This window comes from Cariama cristata, unplaced genomic scaffold (assembly GCF_000690535.1).
Source record: "Cariama cristata isolate BGI_N322 unplaced genomic scaffold, ASM69053v1 scaffold12302, whole genome shotgun sequence".
NCBI classification, from domain to species: Eukaryota; Metazoa; Chordata; class Aves; order Cariamiformes; family Cariamidae; genus Cariama; species Cariama cristata.
In genome coordinates, this window is record NW_009605544.1 from 18,558 (window position 1) to 32,942 (window position 14,385).

The 14,385-nt window shown below is 37.4% G+C and overlaps 1 protein-coding gene across 1 annotated transcript in view; it reads right to left on the reverse strand.

Annotated features, from left to right (window-relative positions):
* The window catches only part of LOC104158377 (latent-transforming growth factor beta-binding protein 1-like), a gene marked incomplete at both ends in the record, with an annotated part of 49,024 nt that overhangs the window by 15,180 nt on the left and 19,459 nt on the right, over positions 1 to 14,385 (reverse strand). Inside the window, one exon of the mRNA XM_009696006.1 lies at positions 11,904 to 11,975. Coding sequence (XP_009694308.1) covers positions 11,904 to 11,975 — 72 coding nt within the window. The remainder of the gene's footprint in view (positions 1 to 11,903; positions 11,976 to 14,385) is intronic.

A 14,385-nucleotide genomic window follows, 5' to 3' on the forward strand; every position in this document is an offset into this window, starting at 1 on the left:
AGTGAAATTCCCAGACTACATGACTTTCTGACCTCAGAGGGAGTGGACTATTTAAAAAGGAGAATGGTATGAGAAAAGAGCACAAAAACCAGCTGAAATATTCTCCTGCAGCAGTCTGCCTTTTGACTCATCCCATCTCTGAGCAGGAAGATGTCCCATATAAACTCAGAAGTATCTTATTTAAGGATTGCCCTAAAACAGAACATTGAGTAAGCTAGACTTGTTCTGATGCACTCGAAAATTTTTTAGACAGTTTCTTCAGTTGCTCAGTCTGACTGGGTTCTTTCTTTTGCCCTGAAATCTCAAAATATGATTGAAGGCATCTATAGAGTGTCAACTGATCCCAAAAGGAAGGTCTTCGTTGTTTCAATCCCATTATCTTTTGTGACTATTGCAAGGAATGAACATAAATCTTAACAGCTAGCAAACTAAAGACATTATTGAAACATCCCTAAATAGAAACATATCGATGCTGTTGTAGAGTAGTGGGGAGAAAAGGACATACCGCTAACCCTCCACTTTCAAACATCAGGCACACCAAGGAACATAACAGAAGACTATGAAATACCTAGAAGCTAATACAAAGCAATTACTGGAACACTCAAGAACTCACTATTGAATTTTCCACCTGTTGGCAATTTGGGTTGTCAGATCAGTCCTCAAATGCTAAACCATGAAACAATTCTACTTGCTTTGATGAAGCACTGACTTTGTTGTCAGAAACAAGTTAGAGGAAGAGACAGTATGCTTTACCCTGAATACAGGAAAAATCTCGGTATCTGGGTTCGTTTCAAAATGAAAATCCTCAACACAATTACACAAATACACAAATTACAGACACACACAGAGCACATACAGATTTTGGAGACAAAGGAAGACATAGGACAAATTAAGAGATGGAAAAAAGATACTACCAAAAATTAAAACTTAAGATACATATTTTAAACAAGGATTGTGCTCTTTTATTCTAATCTGACTTTCGCTTTTTATCATTTATTACATGTTACTCATTGGTGTTGACATTTGTACATATAGTGAAAATAATTGCTCACTTTCTACACTGTAATTGCCAGACATTTTTAAACAACAATTTTACTATTGTTTGCCTCAAGCTTCATTTTAAGGAATGTTAAAAATCTATGTATGGATCAAATTTATTATTTGAATACTGAAAGTATATAGGCATGTAAAAAAAAAAGAAAAGTAAAATCCTGCAAAGAGACAGATAGATAAAAATAGAAACAAAATTTTATGAAACCTGCTTTCTAACTTGAATTTGACTAGTTTTATTCACAACACTATTATCTGTACTACTCAAACAAATCATATTTTTTAAGTTTGTAGAACTACATCTGTATGTTGTAGAAGATAAAAATGGTGTTTGTTGTTACAATTCTCAAGCAGTTTTTCAACTTGAATAACTTAGCCACTGAACTGAAAAGCATATATATATATATATTTACTGTGAAGAATTTTTTTCAATTCTGTTCTGCAGAAGGGGGTATAAAATCTGGCTTTGTATTTAAGCAAATTCTAGTTACAGGTTACAGACTTCAACCAGCTGAGTGATCTTGAATACCTAGTAGCAAAACTGTGCTATTTGGATTTTATAATGAAAATTGTGACATAGCTTATACTTAAGTCTTTGTATAGACAAACTGAAATTGTGAATTTTAAAGTAAACTGAATTTAAATATAATCTAAATAGAAATTACAGACATTTTTACAGATCTGGACTTTATTCATGTCACTGCTGAGAAAAACTGGCACAGGAATGTATTGGACACTTTTGGTAACACTGGGAGAATCCTGGTTTAGTGTTTTGCCTACTAATAGCAAAGGTTTCATGGCATTATTTACTAAAGTGGCTAATTTGCAGGTACAGGGGATCTTCCTATAATTCATCAATACACAGTCCTCTTTCTTTCCAAATGGTTCATCTATTCTGCAGGAAACATTCACAGATGCCATCATTACTGCCTCTGTATTAAATCTCTTCCCAGATGAGCTGTTCTTGTACATCTAGTATTTAAAAATACAACACCCATTCACATGTACGCTGTTATTGCTATTTAATGTGGGCACTGCTACATTTATGTACTGGCTTATATCTATGCAAATACCAATGAATGTTCCTTCTAGAGTTCCTGATATGGATTATTCATCTTGCTAAATTTGTCCAGTTTTTAAAGTTGACTTTATTGTGCATGTTCTGATGCCTCAGCATGACTTAATTATAATGTATTTTTAATGCTTCTTTTCCAAATCACGTCCTCTCAATGAGCTCAGAGAATTACTGACCTGATGCTGTATGCTGAATTACGCAAGGCTATCTAGGGATCCAACAGAAACAAGCCACAAGTTGATTAAAAAAAAAGCACAGCCTTCCAATTTTCAAAAGAAACACACACACGTAAGAATAGTGTTTATTTAAAAACTTTGGGTAAAAAAAAAAAAGAAAAGTAAAGCCTTCCACATTTACTATCTACTTCATTTTATTTCAGACTGTGGTAAAAGGCCGCCTACCCAAAATGTTTCCAACCACCTGCCAGTCTGCCCAGCTGTGCAAATTGCACTGGAATCAACTTGATCAGGCAGCTGGAAAAGAAATCTGATTCAAGACTAACAAACTTTTAAAAATTATTTTTAGCCTTCTATTTCTTGTCTATGGGCATAAAAGATATTTGTTTTAAATTGGTATAGCAATGAGAATTCGTTTCCTCCATTGTAAAAACTAGAGAAAAAGCTACTGTAAAGTTGTCTGAATAATCTTTTGTTGTGCAGAAGTACAAACTGATGACATGCTCGTAGAGTGATTTGATCAAACACCTTCATATACAGAGAGGAAATATTTCAAGGGGCTATGCAGCAGTACTATAAAACCATACATATGTAAATAAAGCTTTCTAAGGACCACCTAGATATTAATTTTCAGTTTTCAAGGAAAACAGAATAATGAAGTTCCACTGGTAGAAAGCCCCTGCATTAATGATACATTAAAAAAAACATTAAGCAAGGAGTTTTGCCACACAGAACCTTGCATGGCTCCAGAGCAAACTCTGGCAGTAGGTGCTGTTATTTATAGTTTATAAAGAACCGGTAAACAAAGCATTGATTTTGTAATAGTTGGTGCTTGAGAATGTGAATGACTTGAGTCTTCTTAATGGTAATAAACTGGTGTAACCCCACTGGCAAGAAAGACGCGTTGTCATTTCGCACTGACTGACTGACAGCCTGACCCTTTGCTGTTACTCTTCGGTATTATACATGCCAAATACATGGAAGGGGTCCTTGACACACTGTGCTCCTAGATTTTGTAGTCTGTCTCCATGAAAGTTTGACAAGAAATGAAAGCTCTACTCTTACTTTGGATCCGTTGAGATAGCAGTGGAAGCCACACAACATCCCAGAGGCCCTGTTGGTGACTCCGCTCTCACAAGTTCATCCAAATGCACAAGATGCTTTGCCATAACCAGGGTCTTGACAGCAGTGCTTCCGTACTGTACGGATGAGACTGCTGTGTCTCAGCTGCTCCTAGATCCTCTTCCAAGCACACAGCTTGATATACAGTGAGGACAGCCACCACGCTCTCCTCCAGAGCCACCACAGTACTCCCAGCTTCAAAAAACCCAGACGACATCACCAAACCACTGTAAATCTATCCCACAATCTTCCCCACTAAGGAGAATTTGAAACAGGCTCTCCTACCAACAACAGTTAGCGTTTGATATCTTCCCACAGATTTTTATAGGTCTACGGGGTGTCAGGTCAACCTGTTCTCAGAAAATGCAACGTGTTAATGACTCACTGTCACTGAATTTCCTGGGGAAAAAAACAAGTTAAAACAACCATTTCCTAACTGAATGCTTGTCTGCTCATGTGAAGAGTGTGACTACGAATGAAGTAATCTTCATGACTTAAAAAAACCCCCAACCCTCCAAAACCAAACAGAAGCGAAGGAGGAAGATGGGAACAATGTAAAACAGTATTCTTTCAAACAAGAAAGCACATGCTAACACTGAACTTGCTGTAAACCACAATAATTATATATAGTTTTACTAAGTCCAAAACCAACTTCATCTTCAAAGAACTTTACGTACATTAATTAGTAGATAGAAGATGGAAAGTAATGGATAACTCAGATATCAAAATGAAAATTTACTAGTAATGAGTAACATGTCTTTTTCTCATTGCTTTCTAAGAACATTCACTAAGAAATCTTATTTGGATTTTTGACCAGGGTAAGGCAGTCTTCAAGGTTTCACATCAGAAACACCTCAAAACACAACTGTATTTTGAAAGCACTTTACCAGAACCTTGTTCCACAAATGGTTAACAGAATCAGATAAAGAACTGGCCTCAGTTTTCACTCATGACCACACACACTTGCAATTGCATGGGTTGAATATCACAATACTAAACCAAATTTCATTAAGTCTAAGTGCAGACAACAGTTAATACAACAACCTATTTTCTTCTAATAACCGTGATTTAGGGAAGGACTGAATAGTGCAGAAGAAATAAAAAACCAAACAGAAAACTTTTGAAAAACAACTTAACCCTCATTTGTGACTTTTCTCTGAACAGTTCTTCCTTGCTTCAAGATTCAAAACCCCAGTGGCTTTTCAACATCTCAATCTATATTATGAGGGTTGGGCTCTTTTACTCAAGTATTGATTTACTTGTTCAGCTGTCCTATATGTATTGCACACTGAGGAATTGTGATGACTGAAAAAGAGCTATATGAATCAAAACTTTAAAAGGAGAAAAGTTAGATAGGGATCAAATTCTGTTCTAAGGTACTTAAATTTAAGTGACAAAGCATTTATACACCCAATGGAAGGTTTCCCTCTGGCTAATGTACAGTATAGGTATTTGTGTACAGTGTATGACGATGCATAGAAGAATTCTGTGCTGGAGGGCAGGATATGCTGTAGAAGGTATTATCTTCCAACGTTCTGTTTGCATTCTCCAATTGCTTCTAAAGTAGATTAGAACAGTCTTTGGGGCTGCATTAGCTGCTGTTCAACGCTACTTTGGCTCTCTACTGGAAACCTACATGCAATGTTCTCCTACCTTTCCTTGAGCAACAGCATGTCCAATTCAATCATATTCAGGAAGTGAATCATTTCAGCTTTATTCCAGGATTAATGACACCATAACGTAGCCTGAGTATCCTTTCTCCAAGGGTAACAAACCATGCCAAGTATAAACATCCAGTTCTAGGAAAAATTCCTCTGCCTACTTATAACGAGATCTGTGCCTGTCACTTAGTGCTGAAAGAATATGCTTTGCTTGGTTACTGTAAAACATGCTGAGTGATTTACTGGGTGCATCATAAAGCTACCGTAACCTCCTTTAATTTGCCCATTTACTGAAATACTTTACTAGATTCTTCAGCAAACTAATACGAAAATGCTTCACAACCTACTGGTCTTCTACACATTACCAGGTCAACACAACCTGAAGAGCTTGATGTCCGCTACAGCCAAGCGAAGTGGTGCAGAAGGACTAGCTGATCAGCAGAGAGCTCTTCTGCTGTAGACCAACCTCCAAGAGCTGACGGTAGAGTATCAGCTCCGTAGGGTTTCCCTTTGGCAGTCTCCAGCAGGAAGAGTATTTAGGATGAGGAGTTCACTGTGTTTTGGCTGTGTTAACCATTATAACAGCTCTTCAGACCACCCAGGCCCAGCTGGTCTAATGCAGACTCACAGGAAACACTAAGGTGGTGTAAAGCTGTCCTCTTTGCCTTCAGCCTTGTAGCTCATCTGGACACATGGAGTAAATCCACTCCCTACCCTTTTCAGATAGTGAGTGAGGCCCATATTTGGTCACAGACATACTGGAATTTGAAGCATTCCTATAAAATGAAATTCATTCTTTCATCTCCGTGCTTAATGCATTGAATTTATGCTCATCAAAATCATCACAGCTTGGAGTATTTAACCACATTTAAACATTCAACTTAAAACCAAAATTCTAGAACTGAATGTACACGTTTGTTAATGTGTTCTGGTCAAAGTCACAATCTTCTGACAGTATGTTATTCAAATCTCTCTATTTATTTTAAAGAAAATACTTTTGCTCAAGGAAAACAAAAAAAAAAGTCAGGGGTCACTACAAGAATTTTGAACAATGCTAATGTAAACAAAAATAATCTTTTTGGTTTTTTGAAAGAAATCATTGCTACCATTCACAAAGAATGCAGTCAAATTTCTTTTCAGGAGCAGTGATGGCTTTGAAATCAGAGCGTCAACTATCAAAATTGGACCAGGGTTGGTTTTTTTTTTTTACTATATTATGTTGCAGTAACTAAAAGACATTTAAAATTTTCATGAATGAGGCTGAAGAACACTAAGAAGTGATTTAGTCTTAATTAAAATAATAAACCCTCTTTTGAAACAACAGATCTCACTTGCCTACAATGCATTTTCTATTTTACACATTTGGTAGGTGATTTCTGATTGCACAAATAAATCTGTCTCAAAAGACAATGAAAAATTCAGATTTTCAAAGTCACATTACATGCATAAAGAGAACAACTTAAAATGCCACAATTTTTAAGACAACACATGACACAGATGACAAGGCATAAAAACTAAATATGCAACAGCCTCCAGCTAGGACAGTCACGATATCCAGAAGGCTCTTACAAAAACTGGACCAAGAAAGGGAACTTGTAGAAGCAGAAAGCCTAGTCAGACCACCACAGCCCTGGTACCTTCACTGAAATATTCAGAATAAAGGTGAGGTTAGAAAGTACCGCAGCCTCTCTGTCCCAAGTGCCTGGTGCTGGAGGACACAAGCAATCTCAACACCAGCAGCCCACAGCTGATTCCAAGCCTAAGCACCCTGGAAAGGTAAATTTCGGAAGGGGGACTTCGGCACTTAGCTCTGACATCAGATTTCTATGCTTTTCAAAAACTGACCGACTTTGTTTAAATGACTAAGTAATAAAACTGAACAGAAAATATTTATTTCCTTTTGAAGCAAAGCAAACAACTTGCCTTTCAATAAGAACCGCACACATTTAAGACACTGCCGCATTTAAGCAAAGCAAGCCTTCTAGATCAATTATACACTAATTAGAATTTGCCAAAGTACTGCGCAACTTCTTAAATAGAAATGACCTAGTGGTCGGTGGTTAAGTGTTATTTAGGAATATCTGCCTTGACAGATGTTTTTGTGCAGTAAGTGCTTTAATATGCACAATATCTCATGTTGCAAATTAAGACTGGAATATATAATTTATGTCTTATTTGTGACAATTTGACTCATTCTGCTAGGTATACACTAGGCTTCACTGGGAGTGTCATTTGACTGAATGATCTCCAAATTGGCTCAATATGCAGACATCACTTTTTTTATTCTCTTTATGAAAACCAGTTACAACTGTACCTGCTAATACCACTGAAAATATTGTTCCAACTGTTTCTGCTACATTGTTAATGACTGTTAATATCCTCAGCTCTAAGAAAAATATAATATCCAGGTTTTACTGCCTCCCTTATAGTTGATTGTTTCAATAATAACCTGATTAGTGAGAATAAGGGGTAAAAGAAACAAACATCAAGGTTTGGTTGCTAACGAAACTATTGCAATAAATATTTAAAAAAAAAAAAAAAAGAACCAGCAGAAAAGAACCAGTTGCTTATTCTAAGAAATGACCCACTGATTTCTGTGAGCTTACAGAGTAGCAGCAGGAGAAATCAATCCAACTCGTTTTGTGCTTCTGCGTGGAATTTACTGGAACACAAGTTTGCAGAGCCACACTTTAGAAACACATAATCAATGTCCAAACAGCAACCCAGCCCAGTTTCTGGAGATATATTTATTTCTCAGTATGGTCATCACAAAAGAACTTCTTTGAAAGAGGGTTGTTAACTTAGTAGCTAAGTAATATTAAATAGCATTTCTTATGAAGTCAAGCTCTTTTATTACTTAAAAGTAATAAAATACAGATACAACATGCAGAGAAAACAAATTTATTACTGTATTTTAGGGAAAAAAGTATGAAGGCAGAATTCACCTTCAAAATTTATTTTAAATCATGATGAAGCCAAGGGAAAAAAGCTTGAAGTCCCAGAGCGCATGATTACAGAATTTGATCCATCAACATACAAGTACTAGTTTCTGCAAGCTCACATACATTTAATCCTAAGCATATGGGGACTTTTCAAGAGCTTCCACGCACAACTTTTGACTTTATCGAAAAATAGCAAGTGTCCAGGTTATTTTTCCAGTTCTTCAAGATAAGATTTTTAAAGTGCTCTATTGGCAATATGTTAGTTTCCTGAAAATGGAATTCAACCTTTTCACCAGCTGTTTTTTTCATTCTATTTCAGTTTTCCAAGAAAACCATTAGCAGAAGAAGGAAACAGTAAGTATAATTCTAAACAGGGAACCAGAAATTAGCATTGCATGTGGATTCTGACAAAGAAGTTGCAACTCTGATAAGCCGTATTTTGGCTTTAATGACAGCCTTAGGGCATCCAAGTGATAAATCACCCCATTGAAAAGATAATTGGGGGGGGGTGAAGCATTCTTGATAGCAATTACATTAAACCGTTTGAATGAGCATACCCACAGATGGTTCTTTGTTGTGCACATTAGAGAGAAGAATGTTTTATTACATTAGTTCATTCACTTGAAAGGAAAAAAATCAGGATCTAGTTATTAATCACAGTAATACTACATAGGCTTCATAAACTAAGGAAGCTTTTGACTGCAAAAATGATGTAGAACAAAAAGTTAATTAGGCTTTGAGGCCCGAGTTTTCAAAGACAGTGAAAGCTGGACAATATCTAGGTGACAACAGCAATCTCTTTTAGCTGCAGGCAGGGATTCAGAAATATATCCCCATTAATATTTGATCTGGCAATGCTGGCCTTTTCTGAGCATGGACACAGCACACACACCCTTTCAGCAAAGAATAATCTAATTAAAACATTGACTGGTATATAGACATGCTGTGCCACTCCTTTCCAATTTAATTGTAAAGATTATTACAAGATTACAAATACACCCCCATCAGCAGCTTAAACAGTTTTTTTTTCACAGCTATTGCTGTTGCTTTGCTCTGTGTTTGTGATATGGACAGCTGTTTCTTCCTTAGCCTTGTCCTCTTCTCTTCTAGAAAAGCATGTCTGCTTCAGATAAACCTAAACAGGACACTTTTGCCTAACCCATTGAGAAGCATATGGTAATAACCGTTTCAGGACTGAAATGCACCCTGCCAGCAGCTTTCACATATGAAGCTAGCTCTCCTGATGACTGTTCAGAGGTCAAAATCCTGACCCTCAAAGAAAATGGTAATCTTTGTTACTTCAATAGGACTAAATTTCTTCCTGGCTTTGTTTCATGGGTAGTCTTTCTGCCAGTTCCTTTCTTATTTGTACCTTCTTTTTAGAGATAGTGGTGAGTAAATTCCACAGAAGCCACCCAAGCCTCAGTAAGGCAATAAGGGGAATCTGCAGCAGTCACCACTTCTGTCCTCTCCGGAAAGTTAAGAGGTTGTCCCCATCTTCAATCCATCAACAGTCTACTTCCCGGTGGGATAATCTGACTCTCATTGTCTATGATTAAACTGCAGGCTATAAGTTTCCATGTATCAACTACAAGTTGATATTAGATTCTACAGTTCGCTCTCTTTTGGGATAATGATAGCAGTAATAAAACAAATTATTTAAATCCTCATATTTCTTGCAGTATTAGTTATGTAGTACAAAAGTGCGCAGGGCAAAAGCGATCAAAACCCAGTACAAACAACGACTAGGCTACCAGGTACGGATCTATTTCTGCGCACTACCATGGCAGCACTTAGCTCCCCTCTTACGCACCTACCCAGAGACAGATGTTCTCCCTCTCTATCAACCTGTCATTCCTCAGCAAAACAATGTCCTGGCCTACTTCTGGCAACCTTCACAAGCACCAGACCATTTTTAAACTGTCTGTAGCCCCTGATTAAGGATCTTAGTTTCCATGAAATAAGGTTTGCCGACACCTAGGTACAATACCTCAAAACAAAGTGAATGCCCTACTCACCTTTAGATGCCTGCTGGGTTGCTGCTGTCTAGGAAACTATTGGGTGTACAGCGGGCTTTGTGCACAACTACTGGAGGCAGCAAAAGCTCCTCTCTCCCCTGGACCGTGTTCAGAGGGATGCATGATGGTACTAATGCATCACGGCATCTTCGAGACACTTTCTGTGCTCAAAGTTAGCAATACTCTCTTTTTCAGACTCTGAGAAACTTGTAACTAATATGCAGAATGAGACAATCTCTTTTGAAATGGCTGGAAACACCTTGCTGAAATACATGTACTACCTGCGTGTTTAATTTGAGGCATGAAAAGGTGGCCCACCTATGCCTTTTACTCACCTCCTTCACCTCTTCACTTTGCAGTCCTCATCAGTAAGTTGCCATCAACACCTCCCCATCCCTTTTATTTATTAAGGGGATTCTACAGTCTTTCAGTGCAGATCAGGGAACAAGCTCTTGAGATGCAATTTGTGGCTCTCCTCCATTCAGTTTTTTACTATTTCGACCCAACCCAATTTTCTCTCACAATCCTCCAGATGCTCCTACCCTCTAAGCTGGTAAACAACTAGGTAGAGAACTGTGCAGCAGACAGGCTCAAGTAGCTACATTTTCAGACAGCAGCTCACATCTCCTTCAGCAGTGGAAGCAGCGGGATGTTTGTATTTAGTGCTTTACAAATTGTATTTTTTTGGTTGGTAAAATAATTTCTTTATGTGGCTGGCTGCTGCATGTTCCTTCATCAACATGCTAACTCAAAGTATTCAGTGAAATGAAATTAACTTTATCTCCAAAATGCCTACATACATCCAATCACTACACCAATTACTCTTTCATTTTCTCCTTCTCTCCCACCAACTATTTGTTGGGATCTCTTTTACCCTTGCACTGTCAACAAGGACTAACAAACCTGCCCATAGGTCAGTGTCGGCCTCACTTGAACTCATTTTACCCTTCCTTCCCAGATCTCACTCCAGAGCACCACTGCAGGTGATGCACATCTTCTCAGAGCAACTTTCTCTTCTTTACTTGAGCTGAGCCAAACAAGTCGGACAAGCAATTAAGCCTTTTCCTACATCCTTATCTGGCACCTCTTCACTACTCCAAGAGACACAGAAAGAATGAGCACATGTCTATGGTCGTCTATTCAGCTTTGTCAGATAAAGATGCCATATGCCAGGAGAATCTAAATGCCCCAAGTCTTTCTGTGTAGCTGCATGATCATGCAGATCTCAACCATGTATTGTTTTGGTAACTTCTGTGCTTACAGCCAGGAGATATAGGGCACAACTGATGCAGTGTCTAACTTCATACATCCTCACCTGCATTATGCACATTCTTGAAGTACACAGGTCACTGCTTTACATGGCAGCCAGGTACGCGTGGTTTTTCATTTCCACTTGCCAGTGACATTATCCAGCTTTTCTCAGTACTGTTGTGTCTAACCTCTTAAGTCCAAAACAATTGTTCTCCGATTACTCTATACTTTCGTGATTATAGAAATTCTTCTATATTGCGAGTTTCATCTGACTTAACTGAGTAAGTCTGCAGGTTCACTATTTAACAAAACAACTGACAGAACAATGTATTTCTACTGAAAAACAAAGTAAACAAATCCTTATGAAGTCATCTTTATACATTACCAAAGAAAATAAGAGTATACGTAGAAGTTTTAAAAGGTTTTTGCCCTAGAGCAAAAAACCACTCTATGGAGTCGCCAATATTTGGAAAGAGTTAGAAGCAGCCTCAACATTTTTTTCCCAAATACAAATCAATGGACAATCATTTAAGTCATAAATATCAAAGAATCCATCACAGAAAACTGGTACTCAAAATAAACACAATCAATCGTGGGCAGTACCGTACCTTGACAAAACGTAGCATTGATCCTCTTGTAGCCTTGTGGGCATTCCATCATAGGACTGTATCCATGGTAAGCTGAAGACAAAAATGACATCAATTAAATACTGCTGATTTATATGCTTATTTAGAGCACCTGACAGCCAAATTGTTATAATGTTTTCTTTATAGGTACATAAGTTTTTATGATGTATGGTTAAGCATAAAAGGTCAGCAAATTAAAATTGAAGGTTGTACAGATAACCTTAATTCCATCTCTTTCCACATGTATACCACTTAAGTCTTCAGTTATCCAGTCAAATTTATATTTTGTCCAAAAAAGAAATCTTTGAAATCAGGACATTATCTTTCATCCCAGTTGTTCTCAAATATTCAAATAATTACTTTCCCAAACCAGCTACAAACATCATGTTGAGACAAGAGAGAGTTGAAGATTCATGATGGAAACTCAATGGTTTTAAAACTGAAAGCAGCTTTAGAAAGCAGAAGTATCTTCAATGTTAAGCAAAATTGCCGGGTACCATTTCTCCTGTCAGATTGAATTAAAAAAATATTTGAAACACAGACGAAATAGATCCATTTTAAACCAAGGAAAAAAAAGAAGAAAGAGGCACATTTGTAATTTACCTAACAAAGCTGCTGAATTTTAGAAGACTCTGTCACTTATTGGCTGATCAGTGTAAACTGTCAAGGGCATAACAACACTGCAAAATACAGACTGAATTCAATTTTGCCAAAATAGAAAGTGCTCAGTTAACTAGTTTTTATTTCTATTTATTGTTTCTTTCCTTCACTTAAGGTTGCCTTTGAGACTACAGAAAACTGTTTATTGATTCTTAAACTGTTATAACATCATAAATGAAAGCAGTAACTTCTTTGTACGGTTATGCACTAAAAGCTAACCTCTTGGCAAAGTCCCGTACTTTATTGAACCTATAGGACTAAACTTTTGGCACTATGATCACACAAGTGCCTTTAATAAGAGTCAAGAGAGTTTTTCATAATTTGAATGCTACAACAGAGATACCTTATATTTGGTCAGATCTTTTGTTTTCCTTTAAAGGCATTCTAAATTTTCAGCAGGCCAAAAAAAAATATAAAAAAATCAAATGCATTACTTTCCATGTTTACTGTATATAAACCATCAAACAAGACAGAACAACTGAATGAGAGAATGTTTTCAATTGGCTTCACTTCACATATAATGCCGGAATTGCACATTTAACCCTGCAGCTTATTTTAAAATTGGCAACTGGTTGACTATAAGGGTGGAAGAAAAAAACCCAAACCCCCCACATTTTCATTAGTTCTAAAGCTTTTCCTATTCTTTGGAAAAATTTAAGTGATGATCTTGAGTAGCAGTTTTTGGAGTGAGATAGTTTTATTTCAAATTGCTGTGAATTATTTAAAATAATTGCTTAATTAGAACATTAAGATTCTCCTTAGAGATTGCTTAAAGTGATAAAATGGTTAAACACAACAATGACACAGGTCAAAATACAGCAACAATGTTCTTACAGCTTTGAACACATACTTTTCCATCTTTACATTGACTACAACCATTTTAACACAAATTAAAATTTGAAAATTTCATCTCTCACCATAAAGTGGCAGCTACACATTTATTTCCAATCTTTTCACAATGTTAATATTAAAACCAGTGGAAATTTAAGGTGAGATTTTCAAAAGCGTAACGCATTAGCCTACTCCTGGTCCCCTAAAATGTCAATGAAACTCCTAATGCTCGTGTCGGCAGAGTCAGATTCATAATTGCACTGATTATGTCCTAACTGGTCTGTGTTTGCCATTACAGACCTGATTCAACTCATGCTAAAACCAAGGGAGCCTCTCTCAACTTTTAGTGGGCAGGAAAGGTACCCTGCAGTACAGCCTGGCAGAGGCAAACAGAGGAAGAGCAGAGCTCTTCCAGTTGTAGATGGAGGCCAGCCCATAAGCTATGCCAGGCCTTTTCCAGTTCCACAACGCATTTTCCCTTCCAGGGTGACTCAGCTGCTCTAGAAAGTGCAGTGGTGGAGTGAGGTCAGAGATTTTAACCTCTCCCTCTCTCCTCATCCTCCTACTCCCACTCTGAACAGGAAACAGCGACTTACTAGCAGCTGTTTTCTTCCATCTACACAGAGCAGCAACGTAAGCAGGTTGCAGTAGAGTAAGGAGCTTGTTCAGTGATGGTTAGTGATCCATGCGGGAGTTGGATGGAGTCCTACATTACTCACCCTTTACTCACTTAAGACAACCTGTTTGTAATTATTAACTGTTAGCAAGAACCTTGAACAATCAAAACATTCCCCACATAACACAGAAATGCACTTTGTCTTAAAAGTCGCTTCTACAGAAGTGATCAAAAAAGGAGATCTGTTCCAAAATTTCTTCTTTTGAGTAATACGGAATAACCCGTAAACTTACAGGCATGGGAGCTCTCTCAGGCCAAGGCACTTGACTTTGCAACAAGACAGAAGCCCTGACTGAG